We start from the raw sequence: 12,167 nt of genomic DNA, 5'->3' as shown, positions 1-12,167 counted from the left end.
ATTTTAAGTCCTCTCTCCATGAATTAATCTGCACTTTTGTTTCACTCTTTTGCTTGGAAGGCTGGGAGGGTGCTGTAATGGGTCACTGGAGTTGGCTGAACAAACATGCATCAAGTAAAGCACAGAGGAAAAGACAATATCTTTGGGTTATGTTTGCAGCTGTTGCATTCAAGACAACTTCATTGGGAAGACCACTTCAGTGATGACAGAATGTAATGCAAAAAAAATGCTGAAGTTGTCCAGTTTATTTTCAGTCCTTGTAGTTTTTATTATGTGTTTTCTGCCAACTTTTGTAAGACTTGCCATTCTTTGATGCATTTATGTCTGTTGTCAAATTTAGTTCACATTTAGCCTACAAATTGCATTGCTCATTTCTTTATAGAGCATTTTTTCTGAAAACATTTGCATTTTTATAGCTGAATGCATACTCACAGAAACAACATGGCAAGTGAAATTTCCAATACTATTTTGTAAAAGAGAAATAAAAATATTCTGTTTGAAAAAATATGTCAGAGGTTCTAAACAGTTTTGTATTTAATGAAGGCTGAATCTTAATGACAGAAGCTAATGGGGGCTTAACTTAGTGAAATGTAGCTGCTAACTTCACAATGAGTGTGAGTTTGATCTTATTTGACTGAATTTCCAAAAAAACCCGAATAATTTCTAGTTCATTCTCAACTGTTAGTGCATATAGTTCACAGTTTCATAAAAATAGAGCATGAAGGGGAATGAGATTTCAGAATAAGTGGGCAAAACTTTTTATTCTGATTTATCTTTGTAATCAGATCAGCTGTATATGTGACTTTTCATCCCGATGTGTGAGATTTGATTGGTTTTCAGAGGAAATTAAACTGGAAAGAGATTTAAACTTTTCACTGACTTAACTGAAGCAACCAGAAAAATTAGAAGACCTAAACTTGAAGTTTGTATTTCATTGCTATTTAAATGAACAACACAAAGCTTAGGATAGGTGAAAATTTGAACTTCTTCCATAGCTGTGTTCCATTCCACATCTGATGTGACATGATATACAAAGTGAAATTTTTTGGGAGTTTGATTAGGAGAATGCAGAAGAGGAGCCACTCTTGTGAAAGAACCTTGCCAAACCAGTGCAGACCTCATCAGAGGGCAGTATTGAGTGGGATGCGTTTTCTGGAAAAACACAGGATAGATGATCCCAATTGTCAAATTTCTCTTAGTGAGTGTGGCACTTGACTGTGGGAAACAATGGAGAAGCCCTGTTTCACCTCAGCAGTGTTCCCCTCTCATGGCAGCTGGAAGTGAATGTCTTGGTAACAATTCAGAAGGATCCAGTGGGACTTTTCTGATCCTTGGGTGGTATGTGGTTAAAAATAGTACTAGCAATGATGGAAACACCAGCACATAATGCAAGCTCTTCTTCAAGGGTTTAAACATAAATAAAAACTGTTTTGGATGTGAGAATTTTCCCCTAGGTTATTCTGGTTGCTGATGGAAACTTTGCTTGAATAACCCAACTTTCCCCTGTGGCACTGCATCAGTTTCAAGTTTCAGGTATGTGGGAGTAGCACAGTGGGAAAGGAGCTCCTTGTGCCTCATCCCTTTTTCTGGAAAGCTGCATGTGTATATATGCAGTGGCAGCATCTTTCATGCCTCTTTGTGTATGTGTGGACCACGTAAGTGGTAGTTGAAATGTCCCATCCCTAGGCCAGATGAGTTGGAGTTCAAGCTTGTCATGAATGTGGAAGTGATGGAATAAGCGGAAAGTGGGAAAGAGGAATGAAATAATTTCACCTGAATGAATAAGAATTTAAAAATGGGGCTTAGGTTTTCATTATTTTTAAATGACCCTCAGTTAAATTATGCTTTTCAAGAGTTTGTGCTTTACTTATAAATGCCTAACCACATTCATTTTTGCTTGTGTTTCTTAAATAGTAGGCTGTATCCTATGTGTAGGAGTCCTTTGTGTACTGCTTGTGTGCCCTGCTGCCTCTTGGGGTTTTGTTTTTGGTTTTGCAATTCTTTCAGCAGGGTGAAACCCCATCATTATGACTTATCTGAAATCTCTTATCCAGATTTCACTATCTGGACTTGTTAAATATATGTATAATTATATATATGTTTAGCTTGAATTCTTCCTTCTCACATGTGGACCATATCTCTCTTGATCGATGCCCATACTACCTTTCTTCTATATTTAAACTGTGTACCTTTCCAGTCTGTCTCTAGTTATGCACTTGTTTTGTATCTGGATGACAAGGCCTCCATTCAATTCTAAAACCAAAAAAAGAATGTGATGTTGACTCCAAGACAAGTTCCTACAAACTGCTGACATTATTCCCTAAACTGTCCTGATACGTGAATACCAACAGGCAAATAAATGAAATATTGCGAGTTCTGATTACATAAATCCAAGAGGAAGCTGATCAAATTTAAAAAAAATAAATTAGAGGGGGTAAAATATAAAATGTTGCTCTTAAGCATGACAGATGTTTCCTACTCAACATCTGAATTAAAAATAGCACCATTATACATTAAAATGCATGAAGTCTTCTTTTGAAGTATAAAACATAAAGCACTATCTGTAGCAAAATATTCTGTTAGAAGAAACAAATGCCTAAGAAGAAGCTGGATTTTCATGTGAGGTTATTATGAGAAAACTGTCATATTCACCCAGGACTTCTGAAGGTGAAGATAATAAGAACTTGGAGATCCTTTAGCCAACAACCTAAGTTTTCATGATAAATACTAAGTGTACAATTCTAGTTCTCTGTCACTTTGGTTAAGTATTGGAGAGGTTCAGGATTGGTCCTGCAACTATCACCCTGTAGACTTGTTTATCTTGACTACCGTACTGGGGTTGATTATAAAAAAACCCCTTGCCTCTAAATCTATTTTTTTCAGTATTTTTTAGAATTTCTACAACATTTACCATAGGTTGATATTTTTATGTAGAAGGATATATGAATTTTTTGTTTTGGGAAGGGGCATTGGTAAAATATGTAAGATTTTCCATGCTATGTGTCTTAATGGAGGTTTGACACAACAGCAGACAGTTCATAGCATTGGTCAGTACTCATACACTTTCATAATGAAGTTTCATTTTATTTGCTCCTAAATTGATCTAGGTAAGGCTATAACTAAGAATACTCACTAATTAATTACATGAAAGGTTATTACCTGTTATTAAGGTTATTCAACCCTTCCATTTGGAAAAACCTGTAGTTTTAACTTTTCAAATTAGCCTTGTTTGAACTGAGATTTTACCTTCCTGGAGACTGTTTCAGATGGTGGTGGGTTTGTTGAACCTGTCCTCCAGTTCCTAATTAATGAGCAAGAATGAATAATTGGTATAGGCATGAAAGGCCTATGAGAAGGTTAGGATCAAGTTTGGATGAGCAGGAGCCTCCAAGATAAGGCATTTTTTGAATTGAATTTGTTCCCTATTTCTCACATATTTTGTAATTCTGGGTAATGCCCTAAAACAAATGCTTTCCCAAGAGACCATACATTATTATGCTCTATTTTCTGTGATGTGATGTTGGAGATACCAGGGTCTACCTTACAAAAGGAATGTTAGCAGTACCAGAGAAAACCTTATCATTAAATGAATTTTATGTTCAGAGCTTAAAAAATGATGAATGAATTGGTGCTCCATTTTCAACAACATGAAATACATTATTGAATAACTGGTTCTTAAATGAATAGCATTTCTTCTATGCTATAGACAGCAGTATTCTAAAAAAGTATTAACAATACAATACATATTATAAATAGCAACAATATGTATAGAAAAACTAGTGCATTTGTATATGAGTATAAATATAAGTGAGATATAGGAGTATGACATGAGTTTTCTTATATAAATACAGGAAAACCACCTATCAGGACTTTTGCAAATTACCCGGGCAAATGTAGAAAAACCTGTTGACTATCTGGCCATTCATATATGCAAAACAGTATCAGCAGAGAAGCAAACATAACTTAGCAATGCCAAAAGCTGCCTAAGAAAATGAGATTTCTTTTTTTAAGTCTGTCCCGAGGTGTAGGAACTCCAAACTTTGATACTGTCACCATTAGAATGAAGAAAGCAGAAACTGGCAGCTCATCTGTAGAATAAGGAGTTTGTATTCCTGCACTCATTTTGCATTTCCTTCTGTCACTGTGGAGACTGGCACATTGATCTGCTCATTCAAGCTGGTGGCATCTGGTGTGCTTGCTCAGAGAAGGCTTCAGGTTTGTCTCGAGGTGGAGAAGAGCGCTCAGTGGCTTCTGCATGTGAGCCCCAACAGCCCCACACAGTGCCACAGGCTGGGGGCAGAGTGGCTGGAAAGCTGCCTGGTGAAAAGGACGTGGGAGTGCTGATCCACAGTGGCTGAACGTGAGTCAGTGTGTGCCCAGGAAGGGCAGTGCCATCCTGGCCTGTTCCAGCAATAGTGTGGGCAGCAGGAGCAGGGCAGGGATTGTCCCCCTGTGCTCAGCACTGCTGGGGCCACACCTCCAGTGCTGGGTCCAGCTCTGGGCCCCTCACTGTGAGAAAGACACTGAGGGGCTGGAGTGAGTCCAGGGAAGGGCAGTGGGGCTGGGGCAGGGTCTGGAGCACAAGGGCTGTGAGGAGCAGCTGAGGGAGCTGGGGCTGTTTAGCCTGGAGAAAAAGACTCAGAGGGGATCTTACTGCTCTCCACAACTGCCTAAAAGGAAGCTGTAACCAGGTGGGGTTAGTCCTCTCTCCCAAGCAACAAGTGACAGGACAAGAGGAAATGGCCTCAAATTGTACCGGGGAGGTTGAGGTTGGACATTAGGAAGAATTTCTTCACAGAAAGGTTGTCAAATGTTGGACAAGGCTGTCCAGGAAAGTAACTGAATCACCATCCCTGGGGGTATTTAAAAGTCTTTTAGATGTGGCACTTAGGGACATGGTTTAGCAATGGACTTGGCAGTTGTTTTTTACCTGTTAAAGATCTTCTTCAACCTAAGCAGGTTTGTGATTCTCCCCAGGAGAGCACTGAAAAGACATCAATGCCATATGTTGCCTTTGGTGTAATCCTGGTAGTGAACTTGACTTCCAGAGAAGCTGTTCTGATTCCAGACACTCTGAGCCATGTAATTTTTGGTGGTTTGTGGAAGGGAGCATTGGTGTTAGAAGGATCTGGCTCCTGAATTTGTGCTTGGAATTGAGGAAATCAAAAGTGCACAGAAGGAGACCTTAGTTGCAGCAAGGTCATTTGCTGCATGATTTTTAAGCCAAAATACTCCAATTTGAAACCTCTTTAGATGCCTCTGTGTTATAGTGTAGGTTCATAAAATGGGCTGTGAAGTTATTCAGATGGGTGACATTTTACTGAGCTACTTTCCAGGCACATAAAGCATGAAAAACTTTGAGTTTGTCTGATATATCTGAATAATGTCTGCAGATAAAAGTGGATGAGCTTAAGTTGATTAATTAACCACAGAGGGTTTATTGTGATAATCTATAGATCAGATTATCTAACAATATATGCTTTCTTTCTGCAACTCCTGCTTCCCCTGTGTTCTTAAATTGCCTTAATGAGTATCTGGCTGCTGGGTTCAGGGTGACTCTTTCCTTGCTGCTCACTGCTGGTAGAAGAAAGAAAAACAGACTTCCTTGTTTGGAAAGTTCAACATTTGTACTCAAATATCTATTAGTGCACCTTAATGTTCAAAAAAAACCCCTCAAACACAGATCCTTAATTTTTATCTTGTTGTTTGGAGTTAAAGCCAGAGGGGTCACAGTTTTGACTGCTCAGACAGCATATGGGCTGTTTGTTCCTGTTTTTTTAAAAAAGGGGTGTTGCTACTCTGTGTCAGGCAGGAGAAGCCCTGGTCACTCCTTGGCTCTCATTTCCCTGAAGAGAAAGGGAGCTCTGAAGTCTCCAAGGGCAGAATGAGAGAGTGTGGTGAAGAGAAAAAGGCGCAGAATGCAGAGCTGGTGGGGATCATGTGCTGCATGGGTCAGTAACGCGGCCAGAGCGGGGCTGCCTGTGCGACAGGGCAGAGCTCTCTCCGGGGGCTCTCTGTGGGTTTCCTTCCTCAGCTGGTGTTTATGTGGTCATTTACCTGTTTTCTGCTTCACCTGGGGAGTTTGGTTTGGTGTGCTGCGCTCTGAGCTCAAGCACACTGTACACTGGCGCTGTGTTTTTTCTCTTGGCGTGCATTTGCTGTTCTGAGGGCATTTGGGTTTTAGACTGAAATCACAGTTGTGGTGTTTTGGTGGCCTTTCCCCCCTTTAATACTGATGTCTGTCATAACATGACAGGTGTCAGCTTTCCTCTTCCTTATGCATTTGGGTCTGTCAGTTACAGAATTTTTCTGAGTGTTTGTGTAATATATATGTATATATAAAGGAACGAGGGTAGTAACCATCAATTCTTTTGTGTATGTTAATATTTTAATTGAAAATAGAGTTGAAATGAATAGTGACTTTGTATTCTAACATGATACAAGAAAGTGGATTTTTCAACCTTTTGTTTTTCTAACTGTCATCAAAGTAACATTTCCCAAAATGTAAACTTTTGTGTATTTGGTCAAAACTAGGTGGGATTACCTTAGTAAAAAAGACACTTTGTACACATTGTGAAATTCTGCAGTTGAGAAACATTGTGTTCTTTTAAAAAGAGTACTCATAATGAAACAGTTAAAAGTGAAAGTGTTTCTGGAATTATTTTATTTCTGATATGTTCTGTTCTCTACATTTACTTAATCAAATCTTCCACCTTATTATGATAAATAACTTACGTCAGAAATGGTGTCTTGCTAGGTGAAGGCTATGGAGAAATGTATGTATAGCAAAAGATTTTCTTAATCTGCTAGTAGTACAGCTAGTACAGTAGTACAGCTTTGCTCTCTAATTTCTCTATCTCCTCTTTATTTGGGTCTTCAAGTAGAATAAAAGCATATCCCAGTGGGGGAAAAAAGCATATTCCAGTGGGGGAAAAAAGCATATTCCAGAAGCTTAGAATGTCTTGAGTGGTGTGGAAAAGCATTTAGGAAACATCAACTCTTCTGCACAGAGCTGAATGTACAAGCACAGTTCACATTCTGCCTGAAGATTTCATTGCCACAGTGAGCTGTGGCTATAAAAGTTATAGGTGTGTTAAAAAGGATTGGAAAAAAACCAGAAAAAAAATGTATCTATGACTATTAAATGCAAAGATATGAATGAACATGTAGAAAGTCTGTGAGTCACATAAGAGGACTATGCAAAGGCTTCACAGGCTTTTACTTGTTTTGTTTTTGCTTTTGTCCCTCAATAGTCATTTCTCACTGCTGTTAGGAGCCCCATAAGGTGCTCAGTTTGGCCCAGCATGAACTCTAGTATGATATCTTGCTGTTTTGAAAGACTTCAGTATCACACTATGGATTTGAAAGACCTTCTGTGAATTTATTTTAATTTAACAATTGTTATATTTGACCAACCTGAAAACTGTATTTTTTAATGTAAAATACAGGACCTGGTTCAGTCTTTTAGTGATGGCAATAGATACATAGGGATTTTGTTTTGCTACCTGAGCTCCTTGCTCATTCTCAGCCATGCTGCAAGTAGCCTGAGTCAATGAAACAGCTGCAGTTGTGTTGTACAGGGCTGAGGGGCTCTTGCTATTTTAGACTTGCACAGGTGGTCCCAGTCCTGAGACACTGTGACTCCTGCTCTGGGATGGTGACCAGGCTCTGTAGCAGTTGTGCTGGCTGTGGCTCTGCTCAGGTAGCTGCAGAAAACTCTTGTGCTGGGGTGGTGGTTAGGTTTTCTCCAGTGTGGCTTGGCAGAACACATGCTCGTGCTCCCTACCCATAAGTGGGATGCTTTTTTACCCTGAGTCCATTGCATTTATTATTTCTGCTCAGCATTTCATGGGCAATCATTGATGCTGACTGTCATGCCAGGGAGCAAACTGCTGGCTGGGCCCCATATCTGGGTTAGTGGACATCCCTGCTTATTTTGCAGAGGGTTGGGAGTCCTTTTCCTGGCTGAAGCTGTAACTAGCCCTTGTGTGTTTGAACAAGGGTGCTGTGCCAGTTGAAAAGCATAATGATTGAAAAAGTTAGCTTTCATATCACAACAAATTTTCTATTGCCCAATACACTAGTAACAATTTGATTATATAGACCATGAGTAGCATTTATAGTATTTAAGAGTTTGCCATGACCTTTTCAGTGCATTGTGATTGCCAGTTTACTTTTTCAAGGCAGTTAGATTTTTGTCAATAGGCTACTGTTGCCCTGGAGGAACTCACCTGGAGTGTCAAGAAAATCATGCTGTGATGTACTGAAAAAATCCCATTTCTGTGCTATTATTTTGATTAGACATTTTGGAGCTTTTGCAGGCTATTCTGTTTTTAAAATATATTGGAAAATTAATTTTCTAAAGATCTTAATAAAAAATCTTCTGCATGATTTGTAGAGCTGTTAAAACATTTGTTTTTCCTTTTTACCTCTAGATGAGCGTGACAAAGTACAAAAGAAGACATTCACAAAATGGATAAATCAGCATCTCATGAAGGTCAGTTGTTATTTCTGTCATGTCTGGATGACTGATTGCTACAGCAGTGATTGTGTCTTTTACTACATGTTTGATTTCAGGATGCGGCTGTGTTACATGTAAGGAAGATGTTAAATTGTGATGTTTATGCATGTGCTTTGTCTTTGAGGAGTCATGGGGGAGTTGAAATGCTGCCCAAGGATGATCTGATGGAGTACTTGAATTTGAAATTAAAATGAGTCAAAGTTGATTTCTTTCTATAAGGCTTGGCTCATTTTTGGAATTTGTGTGTCATGGCTGTAGTACCACAGCAAAGGCAAATGAAGGAAAAAATATTTGAAATACCATGCTGAGGAGAAGGAAATCACCTTGAGAGATCTCTAGATCATCCTGTGGCATCAATATGCTCATGGATTAGAAATAGAGGCTTTCCAGGGGCAAAAGTCACTTTTCAATATCTTTCTTTTGAATAGCAGTGAACTTTGCTTTAGGGACAGAGCATATTATTTTAACACCATGTACAGATTTTAGTTGACAGAGAACTAAAAGCTGTGAGTTCACCTTTACTGCATGGCCCTTCAGTTCTAAATTTGCTAAATTTGCTGTCTCTGGAGAAACAGATTGTATAATTACTTGACATAACTTCCTTTGATATTCCCCCTCACTCTGAGGTTGAATTCATGTAAAATTCACATTAGATAAAAATGTATCTGAGTTGATGAAAATAAAAACTGTCAGAGTTGAGATTTAATTAATGAGTGCAATGTTAAAATTCTGTTGGAAAGATCTCCTTGTATTCCTGTTTAGAGAAAAATAGAGTTTTTTAGGGAACAACTTCATTATTTCTCTCTTTCTTTCTTGCGGCTACTCTTGCAGATATTTGAGCAATATTGGACACCGAAACAAAAGAGTTTTTACAGGGTTGTGGATTATTTTCCCCCACATCTTTTAAAATTTTGAAATGTGTGTAGCTCTTGGAAATGGTGTGATGTGGGAAACTAATCAGGCTTGGAACTGAAGTTGGACTCAAATTTGTCTTTTGCAAGAGACCTCTCTTGCAGAGGGATCTTTTGGTCCTTCTCATCATGACTGAGCCATCAGCCATCATCTTTCTATCAGCCTCTGTGCAGCGTAAAACCTTTCTGTGGGCAGGGTGAGTGTGGAGTCACAGAACTGCTCATCCCAATAGGTTTCCCTTTGTGAATTTTGTTAGACCCAAGGGAAGCATGCTGTATCTACAAACAGCTGCTCCAGGGACCCCTTCTATGCAAAAGCCTCCTCCCTTTATTCCTAAAACATCCAAGTGGCCCCATGTCCCTGCAGAAAATTTTACTTGCTAATGAGAAAAGACAAAAGGCAGTTCTGCAGCCTTCCTTTAATGAATTTTGCCTCATGTTTATAATATAAGAAATGTATCCATTGTAGAATACTTCAGAGAAATTAAAGGAAAAAAAAGCATCCAGGAAGGTTGCCAGGACTCAGGAAGTAAAATGCAATATCCAAACTACCATCAGGCATTCTTCAACTAATTGAGAGTAATTGTTGTCATGTTTACCGGTCTACTCATGTTTTTGTGTATTAAAGAAGCATTTTAAAAATGCAGCTTTAGTTTTCTGTGGGATGCAGAAAAGCCTATGTGAAGCTTTTTGGAGAGCAATCCTTTAATATGGGTTAAAAATAGCGCCTTATTTTACAGAAGAGCAGTGTACTGAAAATGATATTTTTATACAATTTCATTTTACACATTTCTAAAATATGCATAGTCATCATTTCCATGCTAACCCTAACCCTAACCCTAACCTCTTGGGAGTAGCTTAAAAGAGATTTAGATTCTAAACCCATAAAGAAATGAGGGTAAAGAGTTCACTCTAAATCCTTTTGCGTTGCTTGCCAAGGTCAGTGGCCTTAGACCTTCATTTCCAAATAGTTCTGGGTTGGGTGATTGCAGAGGAATAGATACAGATAGAGACAGATGGGGTGTGTTGACTGTGTGTATTGCTGGCCTTGATCTTCATCTCAAATTGCTCACTTTAGAATTCAATTTAAGAGTTTCTAGTTCATACAAATATATTTTGACTATAGCTCTTCCATTAACTTGAAATTTATGTAGCAACTCAACTTTGTCTTCTGGAAATAGTTTGAAAGCAAGTGGTGATACAGTTGTCAGATTTCCGTCTTAGACATTGTTTCTAGAACCGTGACTTGTTTGGAAATTAAAATCAGTGTTTCAAGTGTTCTCTGTCTTAAGACATAAGGGCATATTTAGAAAGCTAACAGGATAACATGGAGGGAATGTAGAAAAATAGCACAGTAAATGAGTGCATTTCTAGCAGAGACAATGGCCTTCTCCTAGGCAATGCACTGAGTTGAACTTGAGCTCTCATTTCCAGCTGCCTCATATTTAATACAAATCATATGCAACTCATATTTACACATTAACTGTGAATACCTTGTTTCACACAAGCCATTTGGGAATTGTCTCATTTCAGGCATCGCAATAGGTTTATTTGAGCTGCTTACCAGACTTGTTTAGTAGATGACTGAGGGAACAGGCCCTTTTCAGTGTTCCTCCATTAAGACATCTACCTAGGGAAAGATGAATTTTATCCTAGAAATGCTTTTGCTCCACTGACTGTTAAAGGAAGTCATGTCTGTCATGTGTATGGTCCAACAAGAAGCAGAAAAGATGACAGTGAAAATTATGAGAGTTCTTGGGAAAGACCAGACCACACATGTGGACATGTCCCCACTATGGGCATGGGGATGGATCACATTTTAATTTCATCTTTTTTCCCCTCCTATTTGTGCTCTTTGCTTTCTTTTTCCTGTTTCTTTTCTCTGTGCCCTGATTATTCTTTTGCTTTTACTTTTTCTTTCTTTTCTCATCTCTTTTCACATTTCCCTTTTTTATTTAATGCTTTCCTTCCTCATTCTAATTAAACTCCTATTTTCCTGCAGTCCTTGAGAAAGTCCAAAATTTGCATGCTTTTATACCAATATATCTAAGAGGTTTTATTCTAGGTCAGCAGCAATTTTATGAGTTCCCATCTTTTGCTGGGGAATGGCATGGGAGCCTACTGTCGCTCTTCTAATTAAGTTCTATATTTATGGTGTTTACTAAGTAACCACAAAGAACCAGATGACTATAAATATTTACTCTCCTGCTGTCTGTTGCCTATCTCTGGTTGCATTAGATTCAAAATGTGTAAGTGCATAATATTTAAAATTCAGTGTTAGTCTCTTGTCAGTTTAGTTGAGCAGTAAAGCATGTTATGTGCTTTGCTAAAATAGAAACATAGTCATTGCAGAAATATTTCCTGCTCATGTTCTTGAGATACCTAGTTTTTGACAGGTATGCAGTGTGTTATTTGCAAAATTCAGCTGTTCAAGTGATCTTTGAATTCCACAGCTTAAGGTCAAGTGGACTGTCACTAAGTTTTTTTTAATGCTAAAATTTTTTTAATGCTGAAATTTTTCTTTTGAATTGATAACAGATTTTCTGAGGACTGGTTGGAGCTTTAGACTTGCTCAGGCTACTGTTTGCTGTCTGATGGTGTGGCTCCAGTTTAAATGTTATCTTTTATGTCTTGTTGACATACAGACTGGAGAGGTGAGATATTGGACTTTAGACTCGCCTGCTGCTGTGGTATGAGCTGCCAGGGAGAGTTCACATGCCAGTGTGTGTGGTGGT

At 38.6% G+C, this 12,167-nt stretch overlaps 1 protein-coding gene across 30 annotated transcripts in view; it reads left to right on the top strand.

Annotated features, from left to right (window-relative positions):
• Positions 1-12,167, top strand: part of DST (dystonin) — a 287,930-nt gene that overhangs the window by 79,147 nt on the left and 196,616 nt on the right. For all 30 annotated transcript variants that reach the window (XM_005485986.3, XM_074538248.1, XM_074538255.1 and 27 more), the window contains one exon: positions 8,436-8,497. In XM_005485986.3, coding sequence (XP_005486043.2) covers positions 8,436-8,497 — 62 coding nt within the window. The remainder of the gene's footprint in view (positions 1-8,435; positions 8,498-12,167) is intronic.

Source organism: Zonotrichia albicollis, chromosome 3 (genome assembly GCF_047830755.1).
Source record: "Zonotrichia albicollis isolate bZonAlb1 chromosome 3, bZonAlb1.hap1, whole genome shotgun sequence".
Classification (NCBI taxonomy): domain Eukaryota; kingdom Metazoa; phylum Chordata; class Aves; order Passeriformes; family Passerellidae; genus Zonotrichia; species Zonotrichia albicollis.
Note: the sequence above shows the minus strand (reverse complement) of the source record. Positions and strands in the feature narration are given on the sequence as shown.